The following is a 16,735-nucleotide window of genomic DNA, read 5'->3' on the forward strand; positions in this document are numbered from 1 at the left end:
TCCAGCTGGAGCTCGGCGCTGATCCTGGTGCTTCTGCTGAGCCCTGAAGAAGCACCAATCAGCTGGAATGTTGTGATTTACATTCAGATGCTTGGCAACTGATTCATATTTATGACGGTCACAGTGTCCCAGGGTCATGGGAAGTGATCAAAACCTGCTGCAACCACCCAGCAAACGGGGGGAATAAAAACCAAACACCTCCCCACCCCACCCCTGCTACCAATCCCCAACAGAAATGCTCAAAACAACGAAAACCTCAGACAGGAGGAAGAGCGCCACCGGGTGGGCAGGCAGGTGTTTTGCTCGGCTGTGGCTTGGGGGGCACTTTTTTCAGTGCCATTGTAACTTCGAACAGTCACTAAGCGAACTGTTGTAAGTCGAGGACTACCTGTACTTTATCACTTTTTTCCTTTTTTTTTTTTTGGTCATCAAGTTTTTGACACCTTGCTAGGTGACTGGTGGTACTCGGATATTGCCATATCCTAAAAGTGGCACAATGGGTGAAAAGGTTGAAAAGCCCTGAGTTATAGAACTAATCTAACCATTTTGTGCATCTGCTTTCATGTCCTAGTTAGGTCTCTTAGTACTTCAAGCTAATTTGCTTCATTGTTGTTTGTTTTCTATAATAAGCCATTTTAATTTATTTTCAGCCATGCACGGAAGTGCTTTTCATTGATATTTTTCATGAATATAATCAAACGCTTACTCCAGTTCTTCTAGAAATGGTTCATTCCTTACAAGGTATTTTTTTTAAAAAAATTGTTTAATAGTATACAATAATGGAATATATATTTCATTAAGTAATATAAATATTTTTACCAGGTAATGTTGGGCTTTAATTAAAACTACTAAAACTTTAGGAACTAATATAACACTAGGATATTTATTGGCTAATTAATGAACTTTTAACATGGGATTAATTAGGTATAGTTAAACTTTATGAATAAGATTAGAGTTGAGATGGAAAGTTTGTTTTGCTTTTGTTAAATGAATTATTGAAGTTCATTTATTCCCAGTGTTTATCCTAACATATGTTGAATTGTCCTGTCTCGTGTTAGTTGAAAGGCCTCTTAAACATCTTAAGTGCATAATATGTTGGGATTTTTACTATAGTTGAAATAACACTAGCGAGATTGGCCTGAAAATTCAGATTCAGCTCAGGTCAGCAACTTTCATCAGTGTTACCATTCTGCTAAAAGCTGTAATATTGTTGTTTTGTGTTTCCTGGGAAGTTTTCTTTACAAAAGCAGAGATTTTATATTACATGTAAACAATGCAAACTCATATGGTAATTGTGACCTGCAACTCTGTTGCTAAGTGACATGGTTGTAAAGTACAATGTCATGTGAACATGTTGACTTACAAAGGCAGTTCCAGTTGCCACAGTTAAGCAAATTCCACATGGTTGTTAAGCATAGCATCATGTCATCACTATTTGTGACCTGCTGGCAGGACTTGACTTTGCTTATTAGAAGTGGCGGTGAAGGTTGCAAATTATGATCATGTGACTGCGGGACACTGCAACCATTGTAATTGTGAGCCAGTTTCCAAGTGTCTGAATTGCGATTGCCTGACCGTGGGGATGCTATAACAGCTGCAACTATGAGGGTTGGTTGTAAGTCTCCATGTCCAGCACCCTCACAATTTCGAAGGGTTGCTGTACAAGTGTTTGAAAATGATGAGAACCACAATGTCTTCCTAAGTTCTAGGATAGTCTGCAATTGCCTTATATGAATTGCCTTCATATAAGACAATTGCATTATAATGCTGATAAGCGGTTACCATGCATAAATATCTACTTTCCCCTTTTCAAGTAAATGCTTTCCCCTCATGGCTTCTTCCAATTTAGATAAGATTATAACTGTCAAACAAATACATATTTATTTCTATCCTAATAAAATAATATTTATTATTTTTTTTATAAATAACTCAATATTTCTCTACTTTCATATGAAAACAATTTATTTCTTCATATGTCAACGAATAAGAAGAATTTCTAACTCTTGTTTTTCTGTTACATATATTACTTCAGGGCCCACCAACATGGATGATACTCATGCTCTTCTGATTAAAGATGCTGGTAAATTCATGTGGCATGTTGCTTGTTTTCTAATGTCTTTTAATAAACGACAGTATAACATTGTCAGAAGTTTTGAAAACAATTATCAGAATAAACAATGTGGGTAATTAATATGGAGTTTAAAAAATTAGGTTCTGCACAGGAATGAATTAAAAATGTATTCTGAACTTGATACAGAACATTTCTAATTCTTCTTGATATAGAACATGTTCTTTAGATATTTCCAGCTGAACATTTTTGAAATTTTGGAATGTTTTGTCATTGGAAACAAAATCCATTCATTTAAGTCCTAGGGTCAGAGAAAAAGATTATTTGATGCCAAAGCTAGACTACCATACAACATACAAAAAAAAATGGCCAGGAGAATATTTTTTAAGAAATACCCATATCAGACAAAAGGAAAAGTTAAATGGAAATCTCTGTAGCATAGCTGCATGTTTGACATGGACATGCACAGTTTTGCATTTAAATGACTTCTCTAGTAAATGCTGTATATACACAGACCATAAAAGACAAATGGGTTTATATTGAATTCAGAAGAATTATAATTAGGTATGTATTAGATTGATAGACAGATATAGATATATATGTAAAGCAAGAAATTTTAAGTTTCCTAGAAAGAGCTAGATTATTTTTTTATCTTTAGACATCCATAAAAGATAATGATAGATCTACTTACACTGTAGCTTTTTTATATAGAGAGTTGGATTATATATAAATCCAGCAGTTTATAGCAGTGGTGGCGAACCTATGGCATGCGTGCCAGAGGCGGCACCCAGAGCCCTCTCTTTGGGCATGCGTGCCGTCGCCCCAGCCCCACCTCCCCCTACGGCCCCCTCCTCACTAGCAGCTCTCCCGGAGGAGAGTTGCCTCCGGGCGTGGCCCATGCGGAACAGCGCAGCCAAGGACATGGCAGCTGGGCAGCGGAGACAAGACTCCGTCCTGGCACCCCGTAGCGCACAGTTGATGCTGCCGGGCACGGGCGGAGGGCATGGCCACCATGGCGCTGTAGGGCCACCTGGGCGATTTGCTGTGGTGGGCTGTGGAGGCAGTAGGTGGCCCTGCGGGCAGGCAGGGAGGGGGACAGGGCGGTTTTTGGGCACTCGGTGTCTAAAAGATTCGCCATCACTGGTTTATAGTAAGCAATTAGTTGTTAACCTGCTTAACTGAAACTTTAGAAGATTGCTTGTATCATTCTTTGGGGATCCCAAAGGCATCCCATAATCTCTTACTTCGTATGCAAAACAATAGATTAGGTAAATCTTTGATGTGACCCAGCAGTGTCCCTTTTATGTTACGGCCCAAAATGACCATTTTAATAATCTTACATAAGTTAATAGGTTTAGTAAATTCTATTCCTTGTGAACCAGTACATTTTATAGCATTTTTTTTTAAAAATGCCCACATTTAATTTTTCTTTGTTCAGTGTACAATGCAGTTGGACTAGCGGCATATGAACTCTTTGATAGTGTGGATTTTGATCAGTGGTTTAAAACCCAGCTATTAGCTGAATTGCAAGTCACTCATAACAGGTATGTACTTTTTTTAGCCAGCTGTTCATGCAAATTCAGTATAAATAATGCAATTTTTGCAAAGTTGTTTTCTCTGCATTCAATCAATTAAAATATTGTATGTACTATAGATTATTGGCAAATATAAAATTATGCAGATGTTGAATTTTAACAATCTCTGTTGCTTTCTTCCCTTGTACTAAACTTGGAATCTGATACAATCGCTGGCATTGCACTGGTCAAGCCACTGTTACTTTTTTCCATACTCCTTCCACAATAGCTACATAAAGTTTTGATAACATTAGAAAATAAAGAATTGCTACAGTGGCAACTCCATACATAGGCTGCACTTTGGATCTTAACACTCTTTGGATTATAGTAATACAAGACACTACATATTTTGTATAGTTTGTATTTTGCATTATAATATAGATTGCCTTAACACTTAGCAACCATAGTTGATCTTGAAAAAAAAAAGCAAATGGTAGGTGATTAGTGGGAAATCCCAGGGTGCAACCTAGACAGAACCCAGAAAAAGACGATAGCAAATCACTTCAGTATTTTTACTAGAATTTGAACTGAACTCAAGGAAGACTTCATTTTTCTTTAATATAATTCTTGAAACGTTATTGGAGCCAGTCATATCATAGATATGTTTTGAATTTAAAAAAAACTGTCAGAAAAGCAATAACATTCATGAAACCTATAGTCTTCCTACTGAGAATTATAATTTAAGCTAGCAGGACTGGCCTAAGGGTTATCTTAATTTGGTTTTAAAATAATTTTAACAAAAAAAGGCCAACAATTAATATTCTATTTTAATTACATTTTAAATTCAGTATTTTTGTATTATGTACCTGTTTTAAATGGCTGTAAGCCGCCCTGAGTCCGCTGGGAGAAGGGCGGGGTAGAAATTTAAATAATAAATAAATAAATAAATAAATAAATAAATAAATAAATTATCAATATCTGGAAAAATTGTTCCCAGTCAGAATGGTATTCATTGGAAATAATTAAAATTATGAATTGTGGTTCTTGTAGATTCCAAATGCACTGGAGATACAGAGATTACAAAAGATATATCCCTGAAATAGTCAGTTAACTTTACTGAGCAGCACAGTGGCCTAGAAGCCTCCCACTTGGAAAGTTGAAAGTTTAATCCTAGGCAGCAACAGATATTTCTCTATCAGAGCACAAAGAAAAAATAGCTTGCTGTGAACTCTGTGTAGGTGTCAGGAAGGGCACCCAACCAGTAAACGCTCAGCTCCATTCAATCGCTCTGACTCTACCCTGATAAAAGGGATTACAGGGTTGTAAAAAGAAAAAAAAGTCAATTAACTTTACTCCTTGAATGTCTGTATTCAATATTAAATATTTTATTGTAATCCTTTTTCTTTGAAATTACTGTCAACTCATTTTTATTTATTTTTATAGAAAATTAAATACCGTGTTTCCCCGAAAATAAGATCTATCCCAAAAATAAGCCCTAGCTTGATTTTTACGTTTGTGCCTAATATAAGCCCTACCCCCAAAATAAGCCCTAGTTAACACCCCACTCACTCAGTCCCACCATCTGGTTGCATGAGGTAGGGCGAGGCGTACGCATAAAAATCAAGCTAGAACGGGTTGTTGGCATCATCCCAGAGCTCCATTCTCAGCTGCAAAGGCCTTTCCTGAAGGCCTCTGCTGGCAAAACGGAGGCTGAGGGCGTGACGCACGCAAGCAGTGGCGAGCGGTTGCAGAAGAAGTGGGCTGGTGGCAATGCGAGCTCCTTCTGAATGAGGCTGTTGGTGCCACCGCCACAAGGTGAGACAGTGCAAAAGACATCCCCTGAAAATAAGACTGATGCCTGTTTTGGAGGCAAAAAAATGATAAGACCAGGTCTTATTTTCCGGGAAACATGGTAATTGCAATCAACTAACCCCAGATTCAAATATTGTTAAAAAAAACCCCTGCAGATGTTCAGACTGTAGGCAGAATAAAATTACTGAAAATGTTTTGATATTGAGCCTTTTAGTAACCAATTTTAGTAACTGTGACTTCAAAAAATAATTTTTGTGTTTATAGGTATAAACCAATACGGCGGCGAGTGATCTGGCTAATTGGACAATGGATTTCTGTGAAATTCAAGTCTGATTTGAGACCTATATTGTATGAAGCAATCTGTAATTTGCTTCAAGATGAAGATTTAGTGGTATGTCTAGATTTTTTTTTAACAAGTAGTTTTTCTTTGTCATATTCCTAGCCTTTCATGTTCAGTTTACTGATATTTGCTTCTTGTCACATTCTTTTGTTAGGGATGTCTCCATGTTCTTTATATAACTCAGAAAATCTGAAAAGGTTTTTTCCCCCAGTATCAGATCTAAGTGAAGATGTATTTAGTGTTCAGAACAACATATCTATGCTAAGCCAATTAAAACAATCTATTTTAGTTCCAAGCCAGATGGGTGGTTTGATCTCAAAGTAATCATGCACCATTTACATTTTGTTGTCCATTGTGTAATTTAAATAAACATAAATGTAAATTTTGCACGTGGAAAAAGTAAGTATACCTGTCATTTGCCACTCTCTAGATATACCTAAAATTAGAATCAGGTGCACCAAATCAGGTTCAAATGATTAGAACATCATTAAGGAGTATCTGGAAGGCACCTGTCTTATTTAAACCTCAGATTTTAGTTTGATTTGCTCTTTGTTTTTGTACGGTGTGTATCATGATGCCTAGATTGAAAGAGCTCTCTGAGGCATTCAGAACGATGGTTATAGAGTCTGGAAAGGGATTTAAAAAAATTGCCAAACAACTGGACAACAATTTTGAAATATTGTCTACAAGTGAAAAGAATTTCAAACAGCTGTCAACTAGCATGGCTAGGCTGTCCCAACAAGTTCAGCCTCAGAGTAGGACACAAGATGCTGAAAGAGGTCTCTAAACCCCCCAGAATTTTATCAAACTGATGGTATACTTATTTTTTCCATAGAAGGAAGTAGCATATCTGTTTAATTAAAAAGATTTCAAAGTCAGTTTCTCTTTTCTTTGTTGTTGTTCAGTTACAGATAGCCCTTGACTTTCAGCTGCAATTGGGACTGGATTTCAGGCCATAAATCTTTACGGTCATAAATCAAGGCATTCACATGACTGGACCCAATGTTACATTTTTTTTGTGGCAGTCATTAAGAGAATCACAATCATTAAGCAAACTCACAGTCTTAAATGCAAACCCATTCTTCCAAATGGGAATATTTTTCTGGAAACTGGCAAAAAGTGCCACAATCCGGTAAAAAAGTCACAAATCACAGTCATATGATCACGAAACACTGCAACCAATCATAAAGGCAACCTGGTTGCCAAGAGCCAGAAATGAAGTCACATGATCAGGGGAAAGGTGGCACAACAGATGTGCTTTACAGATTATAAAGCCCTTGTTCTGGACCCATCATAATTTCAAATGGTCATTAAGCAATTGCTCAAATGCCAAAGATATCTGAGACATTCTTGTTCTCTGAGCTTAGTTGTTTTCGTGCAGACGTTTCATTATGCAAACTAGGTAATATCATCAGTGCTAGGAAAGAATGGAGTTTGCTCTCAGTTTATATTCTAGTGGCTTTCCTGTCAGTGTTGGTGAGGGTGGTCTTAGAGGTTCTTTGGTTGGGCTGTTTACTGTTAACTTGCTTGGCAGTTTCTTGATTAGGGTATTGTTTATTTCATTGTTTGTCTGATATTAGTCTTGGAGTTAAATCAGTGCTCATCTGGATGCTGATGCTGGTGGGGAGGTGCTTTGATCTTTTTGTTCCCTTTTTGTCTTGTTGGTTATCTTTTTTGCATAGTATATAGATATTTTTTATGTCTGTGTCTATTGGTGGCTAATAAAGTTCTTATGCAGCTCCCCTTGTTGGAGGTTGGTTGCTGCTTTGGTATTAGAACACTTGATCTGTGTGGGTGATTTTCCTATATACTTGTAATTTTAGTTTGCCATTGTGGTCTCTGCTTATCAGGATGTCCAGGATGAGTAATGAGTTGTTTTTTTCTTCTTTTCTGGTAAACTGGATTCCTTTGAAAATGTTGTTGATGGTTCTGTGGATTTTTTTCTAATTGGTCCTTGTTTATTATGGTGAAGGTGTCATCTGCATATCTCTTTTGAGTTGTATTTGTGGAAGTGTTATGTCTTCTAGACGTTGCATAGCAACCTCCACTATAAGTCCTGAAAGTGGTGATCCCATAGGTGTGCCTTTAATTTGTTGGTAAGTTTGTCCATCAAAATGGAAGCATTTGGTTAGACAGAAGTTTATGAAATCCATAATCCTGAAAGGAACAATGTGGTCATAGATTCCTTGGCTAACTCCAGATCTATGGTTGTGAACACAGCTATGACATCAAATGAGACCATGATTTCCTCCTCTGTATTCAGGCCTCTGATTGTTTGAAGACCCTATATTGAAGAGTTGATGGAGTATTTACTTCATCTTGTGAAGTGCCAAGCTTTTTTGTTAAGTCTTTTGTGAAGTTGTAGGTAAGGGTCCTTGATAATGATACGATTCGACAGAGAGGTATCTCAGGCATTTGGGGGTGTCCATAGAAGTGTGGGAGGATGGGTCCACTGCTTCTTATCCGCCACTGTTTCTCTTTGGTAGTTTGGCCTTTCTAAGTGAGTCACCAACAGTTCTCTTGATCCAGTTGTCTAGTTTTGGTATTGTGTTAGTGGGATAGATATCTGTATATCACCTTTATCTTCATATATTGTTTTAATAACGATAAAACATTGATACATACTAATTTTTCACATGACTGTATATATAGTCTTCATTTAATGACTACTTCATTTAGTAAGTGTTCTAAGTTGCAACAGTGATAAAAAAGTAACTTTGCAACCAATCCTCATATATATGACTTTTGCAAATTTGTAAAGCAAAGCAAAGGTGTAGTAAGATATAAGTACAGCTTTGATTTCATTTAGTGAGTACTCCACTTAACAGCCAATGTGCCAGTACTAATTGTGGTCGCTAGATAAGTACTGCCTGCATTAACAACAACAGCAGCTGCTAAGCTATTAAAATCAAATACTCTGTCTTCTGGTTCCATCTATATACAGACATCTGGTTTTTTTTTGCTTCAGTTGTTTTTAATAATCTTTAAGGTGGCTCTAACTATCCCATATTATGGTAGTTTAAACAGAATGTCATTGACTAAGCAAAATCTCTTTCCCCAGTTTTAGTTAGAATTTCATGCAAAAGTACTCCTAACTATAACAGTTGTAACTCATTTGTAAGCCTTTGTCAAGTTTATCTGGTTCTCTTTCTTGGAGTGCCTCTCTCTTACCTAAATTAAAATGCAGCTTCTTTGCCCTGAGTACATCTCATGTTAACCACATTCCGCTATGATTGTCAAAAACTTTAGTATGGATATGCTGCAAAATACAGCAAACCTATCACAGAAAACCTTTAGGAGGTCAACTTTGTATGTCCCAAGGGTGTGTTTGCTTTGTACGATACCAAGGAAGTCTTTGATCCATAAAAATTGCTGTGGATAATGGTATGGTGTATCTATCACAGAGAAAGTCTGAAGATGTATTTGCACTAGTTATCCATCATTTTTAGACTAGTTAATTGATTTATCTATTCAATATTCAATAGGATTTGTGTGTGGGCATCCTACCTTTACGTAATTTTTTTTCCTCTTTATTGAGAAGTTAAATGAAGTATAATTCAGATTCATTGATAATTCTGACTGGCAGAGAATTCAGGTAGCAGGAAGAAAAACCTTGCAGAAAGCTAACATTTTTAATAAAAAAGATAAGACATAATGTCAGGCATGTCAGTCTGCAGCAAACCAATATTCCATATAGTAGTTTCTAGTTCAGACTCCTTGCAGAATATTATTTTTTTCTATATTCTCAGAATATTGTCAATAACAAAGAAAGAAAATAAAGTTTGTACACACTTACCTGTTGTCTTCAACCTCAAAAGTTATTCTCAGATTTGAACATTATTAATTTATATTGTATCATTTCAGATCCTTGCAAGTATGAAAAATATATTAGCCTATGAGGAATTTTTCAAAGACTTTTACTTTTTTATAAAATATTTAATGAAAACTGTTCTGTAGATTTTTTAAATATACAATTTTGAAAGTAATCATTAGATATTTAAATCTGCTCTTCTCATTTTTATAATGAACCTCTCTCTTGTGAAATTTTCTATTTACTAAAAAAGGGAATATAATAATCTACCAAGGGAGAAAAAGCAAAACTACTTATTAGTGAAATAGGCTTAAGATTCTGACAAGCAATAACAAATAAGAATGATCATCTGTTTTGGCAAACAGCTTCTTGCTCTTCAGATAAACTTAGTTCCTGTCCCAATGACTTAATTGCTTTAGAGTTCTGGATGAGATAATTTGACAGTGTATTCAGTGCTCTTTTGGATGATGATTTTGATCCTTACCCTGCTTGGTCCCTACTTTCAGAATCAGAAGTCAAAAAACTAATTTCTCATTTGAAAAGTGGCAAAACCTCAGGTAAAGATGATTTTGTCAGAATTACTGAAAATAAATCTTTATTGCCAGACTTCTGTGTTAGATATTACTATGATTAATAAGACTCTATCATTCCTGAAAGAGTGGCTTAATTCTGTCACTTTCCCCATACACAAGAAAGGTGATAGCAAAATCATGCCAACTATTCCAGGTTACTTTCAATTTTTTATTTTTTTTATTTTACTTCATTTATTAAGAAAATTTAAGTGGTTACCCAACTCATCGTAACTCCAAGTGGCTTAGAGGGGAAAACAAACACCAAATAGCAAACCCAATCCCCCCCCCAGTGATAACAAACAAACCACTTGATGGGCCCTGTATTGCCCTGGGGTCCCCAGGCCCACTAGCAAAATCATATCTTTGGGGCCTTTTGAAACGGATGATGTTCCACAGGGAGGGAGCTACCATGAAGAAGGCCCTTTTTTTTATTGCCCTGTTGTTCTAGGGAAATTCTTAGTTCCCTAAGTTCCCTCAATTACTCAACAACTAAGGTTCTAGTTTTCTCTAGAATGCGTGCAGCAATAAAATTGTACAAAGCAAATGTTCTGGCCTTCATGTTATATAGTGCACAACTCTGTTCATAAGGATAACCCTGCTTTAGAAGGTCTTCAGTCTAAATTTCTTAAAGTCATATTTCCTGTCCCTCTCTGATTCACCTTGTGGAAATATTATCACTTGGCCTGGTTACAGTCTTAATCAAACTTACAAAAAAGATTTAGGATTTAGAACCTCAAAGTGAGAATGCCAAAATCATCCATCCCAATTATGCCATAGCTGCATATTCCATGAATGATTCCTATATATCTTGATAAGATTCTGTATATTTCATACAGGAGATGTTGTCTTGAATTGGCACAGTACCTTTTATGGAAGTTATAGGCAAATGTGTAAGTCTGATCAGTTATAGAGATTGCCAGTTAACTATGTATTGTTAAGGCTTCCCATTGTACCATCCATTTTACCTGGCATTCATAATCCCAAATGTCAGAAATATTAATTCCTCTATGATCAAGAAACTACAGTCTTGCTTCTGTAAGACCCATCTTGGGTACCCAGTATATAAAGGTTGGCAAGAAAGATCCTTATCGATATCGAAAGTTTTTAAGGAACTATGAAGAAGAGTAAAAATTTACAAAGTACAAACCAAAAAGACGTAAAATTTTAAATATAAACACATAATAACCGGACCCTGATATTTATTTACTAAACATAAATATTAGACAACAAATCGTAGTTGCATTCATCTTCTTAACCTTATATTTACAAAATAAAATAAATTATTTTATAAATACTCAGGGCAACACATGTTCTGATTCAATTATTTTCACTCAGGTCCGTATTGAGACAGCAACAACATTGAAACTTGATATCCTTTTCCTTGTATAAATCATTATGATATAACAGAATGCTGAAAATGATTGGATTGGATTTTGGGTTTGGGTTTTGTTTTAAATCATAAGATACAGGGTTTGGTTTTTCTTAACTCAATTTTACCAGTGGATGATTTTGAATTTAGGACTGATCAGTTCTTACCAGTAAGTATTTTATATGTAATGTTTCAGTTGAAAGGTGGGGGTATTTTAATTATAAAAGTTGATGTAATAGTATGTAATGTGTATAAATGAAAAGCAAGGAAAAAATGTAATTTGGAAAACAATCCTTCCTTATGGCATAGTTAAAATGTAAAGAGTGCTTTATAAAAAAATAAGTTAAAAATTACTATTTAACATTTCGCAAGCTATTTATTTATGATAATTCTCTTCCAGATTGTTCAGTGAACAATCCAATTATTCTCCAAAGTGTGCTCTTATTCTGCAACAAACTGCAAATTAACTTGCAGCAAACTCCATTAATTCATTAGCACTATGTAATTGTGATGAAATCTTAGCAAAATTGTCATTTGGAATATTTAAAAGTCCCTTTATTGTCCTCAACTTTATGTTTTTTAGACTTTCTATCTTGCTGATTCATAGAAGAAACATATTTTTAGTTAACATGTTATTTCTGATAAGATATAGTTTATTTAATGAGCTGTTATCATTTCAGATATCTTAAAACTGAGTATGAGGAAATATGATTCATAGAAAATGCATGAGGGATAGAGAATAAAAAAGAAAAGGAGAAAAACTCATTTGGAAATAGGAAGGGACTGAATGAATCCTAGTAATGCTTTTATTGGAATGGATTCGAGGCAAAGATAGACCAGATATTTCAGATGTAAAATTTACTCTTATTAAATATTTTGGATCAGTAACCAAAACAATTCTTTATTAACACCCAACTTTTTTTTCTTATAGTACTTGGAATCTATGTTTACATTGCTCTTTAAACTTCTTCAAGAAGTTAGAGAATGTGATACAAAGATGCATGTCCTCCATGTTCTCTCCTGTGTAATTGAAAGAGTCAATATGCAGGTAAATTTCATTTTTATCTCACTTTTAAATTCATATACTGTAAAACTTAAAAAAAGAAATTGGAGCGCATTTCCTTGAACATGTTGAACTACATATTATTTTAATTTGTTGAATTTTTTAAATAAAAAAGCATTTTCCAGCCGTTAAAGTTCTGTAACTGTTTCATAATTATGACTTCTGTTGTCTTTCCTAAATAAGTAAACAAAATATGTTATATCAAGCTATTTATTTATTGATCAGGTTTATATGACTGCCCATTTCACAAAAAGTTATTGAATGAGAAAATAGTACAGCAAAAAGTATAAAAACAATAAATATGTCATTTTTTTTAAATGGAACACATGCAAGAGATTTGATCAGCAATGGAACTACATCAACAATGGATCTCACTAGTCCTCTAAGATTCCTAGGCCTGATGACAAAGCCAGGTTTTGAGGGATTTCCGAAAAATAAGTTTGAGGTTTACAACTTATTTGAGCACATTAATGCTAATACCCAATTTGGGTTGCGTGTGTTTTTTTCAGTAAAATAGTATGCCACTTTCTATTTTAGCCTGCTTTATAAAATTGCTAAGCTAATACATTAAAAATAAAATGCAATAAAAATAAATTTCTTTAAGAATATATTAGCAAATTTGGAAAACTTAGAGAAACCAAAGGATTAATATATATTAGTAGCCACACTATATTAAAAATATTCAAATATCCTAAAGGATATGCTATTCCTATTGTTTGGGTTGAAAATCTGTATTTGGATGTTCATGAGCTAGAGTTCCATAGACTGAATTTTCATTGCTCCCTTAAGCTCTTACGAAACATAGAATAAGATTCTGGAATATCTGCAAAACTTTAATGGCATTCCAGTCCAAATCTCCAGGTATTTTACCCAGCTTTCATGGTGCAGAACCATTTCCAAGTACCATTTCCAAGATCTGCCAGCCTCAAGTTAAAAGGATAAAATTCTATCTTACAAATACAGTACATAACTGAGGATAAGAAACTTCTAGTCTAAGGATCGAATACATGCTTTATAATAGCATATGCTTCCTGTGGATTTATTTGGCGCTTCTTTCCCCATTCCTGTTCTCTAAAGAGCTGTTGAATAGGAGTTATGATTGATAATTGGTTTAAATGTTTTCTGTCAGGAACACCCTCTACCCTGCTGTTGTTTTCTGAAAAAAGTACCACTGGAAATAATTGCTTTGGCTGAAATATTTCCTAATAGATATCTATGCCTGTTATCCAGCCTCAAAACAGTACTTAATTCTCAGTAAGAAAATCTGGCACTGATTTGTTTTAGACATAATTCATGTATAGTATTTATAACATAATTTAGAACCTGCAATAAAATACGATTTTTTTTCTAGAACTTCTCTTATAATTGTTGTAATAATGGTGCTAATTCTTCGTCAAAGCTGTATTTGCACCTGTATTTTGTTATCGATTTTGTAATTTTTTTTAAAACAAGTATGAATGTGTTTATTTTCATGAACATATGCGGTCATGGAATTAAGACACAGATATGTTAATACAATAAGTTAGCTCATTTCTTAAANTTTCTAGGAATAGCTATAGCTTTCAAAAATTCCTTGATACTTCTTCTCATTTTTAAATGTTTCATGTTTGGTTTTTCTGCATTTTAAAATTTATATTTGTGTATTATTGGCCTGGGACTATAAATAAATGATTTGTATTTATAATCTGTTGTTTAGCATCAACGTAAGTAGAAGAATTGGAATATAAATGTTTTATTTTAAAATTATTTTATAAATACTCAGGGCAACACATGTTCTGATTCAATTATTTTCACTCAGGTCCGTATTGAGACAGCAACAACATTGAAACTTGATATCCTTTTCCTTGTATAAATCATTATGATATAACAGAATGCTGAAAATGATTGGATTGGATTTTGGGTTTGGGTTTTGTTTTAAATCATAAGATACAGGGTTTGGTTTTTCTTAACTCAATTTTACCAGTGGATGATTTTGAATTTAGGACTGATCAGTTCTTACCAGTAAGTATTTTATATGTAATGTTTCAGTTGAAAGGTGGGGGTATTTTAATTATAAAAGTTGATGTAGTAGTATGTAATGTATATAAATGAAGAGCAAGGAAAAAAATGTAATTTGGAAAACAATCCTTCCTTATGGCATAGTTAAAATGTAAAGAGTGCTTTATAAAAAAATAAGTTAAAAATTACTATTTAACATTTCACAAGCTATTTGTTTATGATAATTCTCTTCCAGATTGTTCAGTGAACAATCCAATTATTCTCCAAAGTGTGCTCTTATTCTGCAACAAACTGCAGATTAACTTGCAGCAAACTGCATTAATTCATTAGCACTATGTAATTGTGATGAAATCTTAGCAAAATTGTCATTTGGAATATTTAAAAGTCCCTTTATTGTCCTCAACTTTATGTTTTTTAGACTTTCTATCTTGCTGATTCATAGAAGAAACATATTTTTAGTTAACATGTTATTTCTGATAAGATATAGTTTATTTAATGAGCTGTTATCATTTCAGATATCTTAAAACTGAGTATGAGGAAATATGATTCATAGAAAATGCATGAGGGATAGAGAATAAAAAAGAAAAGCAGAAAAACTCATTTGGAAATAGGAAGGGACTGAATGAATCCTAGTAATGCTTAATAAGATTTATCGGAATGGATTCGAGGCAAAGATAGACCAGATATTTCAGATGTAAAATTTACTCTTATTAAATATTTTGGATCAGTAACCAAAACAATTCTTTATTAACACCCAACTTTTTTTTTCTTATAGTACTTGGAATCTGTGTTTACATTGCTCTTTAAACTTCTTCAAGAAGTTAGAGAATGTGATACAAAGATGCATGTCCTCCATGTTCTCTCCTGTGTAATTGAAAGAGTCAATATGCAGGTAAATTTCATTTTTATCTCACTTTTAAATTTATATATTGTAAAACTTAAAAAAAGAAATTGGAGTACATTTCCTTGAACATGTTGAACTACATATTATTTTAATTTGTTGAATTTTTTAAATAAAAAAGCATTCTCCAGCCGTTAAATTTCTGTAACTGTTAGAACCTTTTCATAATTATGACTTCTGTTCTCTTTCCTAAATAAGTAAACAAAATATGTTATATCAAGCTATTTATTTATTTATCAGGTTTATATGACTTCCCATTTCACAAAAAGTTATTGAATGAGAAAATAGTACAGCAAAAAAGTATAAAAACAATAAATATGTCATTTTTTAAAAATGGAACACATGCAAGAGATTCGATCAGCAATGGAACTACATCAACAATGGATCTCATTGGTCCTCTAAGATTCCTAGGCCTGATGACAAAGCCAGGTTTTGAGGGATTTCCGAAAAATAAGTTTGAGGTTTACAACTTATTTGAGCACATTAATGCTAATACCCAATTTGGGTTGTGTGTGTTTTTTTCAGTAAAATAGTATGCCACTTTCTATTTTAGCCTGCTTTATAAAATTGCTAAGCTAATACATTAAAAATAAAATGCAATAAAAATAAATTTCTTCAAGAATATATTAGCAAATTTGGAAAACTTAGAGAAACCAAAGGATTAATATACCGTATATACTCGAGTATAAGCCGAGTTTTTCAGCCCATTTTTTGAGCTGAAAAATGCCCCCCTAGGCTTATACTTGAGTCAATATTTTTCCCCAGTTCTTTGTGGACTTACAATATCCGAGCACCGTTTAAAGAGACGCCGAAGGAAGACGGTGCCCAACTGCGCGTCTTTCCCCCTTGGCGGGGTGGTCTTTTGCAAAGTCTTTTGCTCGGATATTGTAAGTCCACAGCAGCGCGGGCAGCAGCGTCGTCGTCTCCCGCTCCGAATCCCAGGCTGGAGTCAAGCCCTTTTCAAAAGCGCCGGCTCGGGAGAGAAAGCAAAAGGGGCGGGGGAGTGGGGCTTCGTTCACGCGCGGATCCCCTACGCTCGTATTTATTTACCGTATTATGCCCCGGCTGGTGGCGGCAGCAGAAACAGCAGCAGCAGCGCCTCCTTCCTCGGTTAGCTCCGATTCCCTCCCCCCGTGTCGCCTCTGAGCTGCAGGACTCCGCCGCTTGCTTTACAAACCCTTGGCCGCTGCTCCATCTTTTCTTTTCCCACCAACCTCCCCCCCTCCCTCGACCCCTCCCGCTTTGCAGAAACGCCTGGATAGTGAGAAGCTGGAACCGGGCGGGCGG

At 34.9% G+C, this 16,735-nt stretch overlaps 1 protein-coding gene across 1 annotated transcript in view; it reads left to right on the forward strand.

Moving 5' to 3' along the window:
• IPO11 (importin 11) overlaps window positions 1–16,735 on the forward strand; it is a 72,903-nt gene that overhangs the window by 18,541 nt on the left and 37,627 nt on the right. Inside the window, exons 13-19 of the mRNA XM_015818750.1 lie at window positions 651–741; window positions 2,033–2,080; window positions 3,507–3,612; window positions 5,659–5,785; window positions 11,453–11,486; window positions 11,615–11,655; window positions 12,418–12,534. Of these exons, the coding sequence (XP_015674236.1) occupies window positions 651–741; window positions 2,033–2,080; window positions 3,507–3,612; window positions 5,659–5,785; window positions 11,453–11,486; window positions 11,615–11,655; window positions 12,418–12,534 (564 nt within the window). The remainder of the gene's footprint in view (window positions 1–650; window positions 742–2,032; window positions 2,081–3,506; window positions 3,613–5,658; window positions 5,786–11,452; window positions 11,487–11,614; window positions 11,656–12,417; window positions 12,535–16,735) is intronic.

Source organism: Protobothrops mucrosquamatus, unplaced genomic scaffold, assembly GCF_001527695.2.
Source record: "Protobothrops mucrosquamatus isolate PMUCROS unplaced genomic scaffold, P.Mucros_1.0 scaffold784, whole genome shotgun sequence".
Lineage (NCBI taxonomy): Eukaryota > Metazoa > Chordata > Lepidosauria > Squamata > Viperidae > Protobothrops > Protobothrops mucrosquamatus.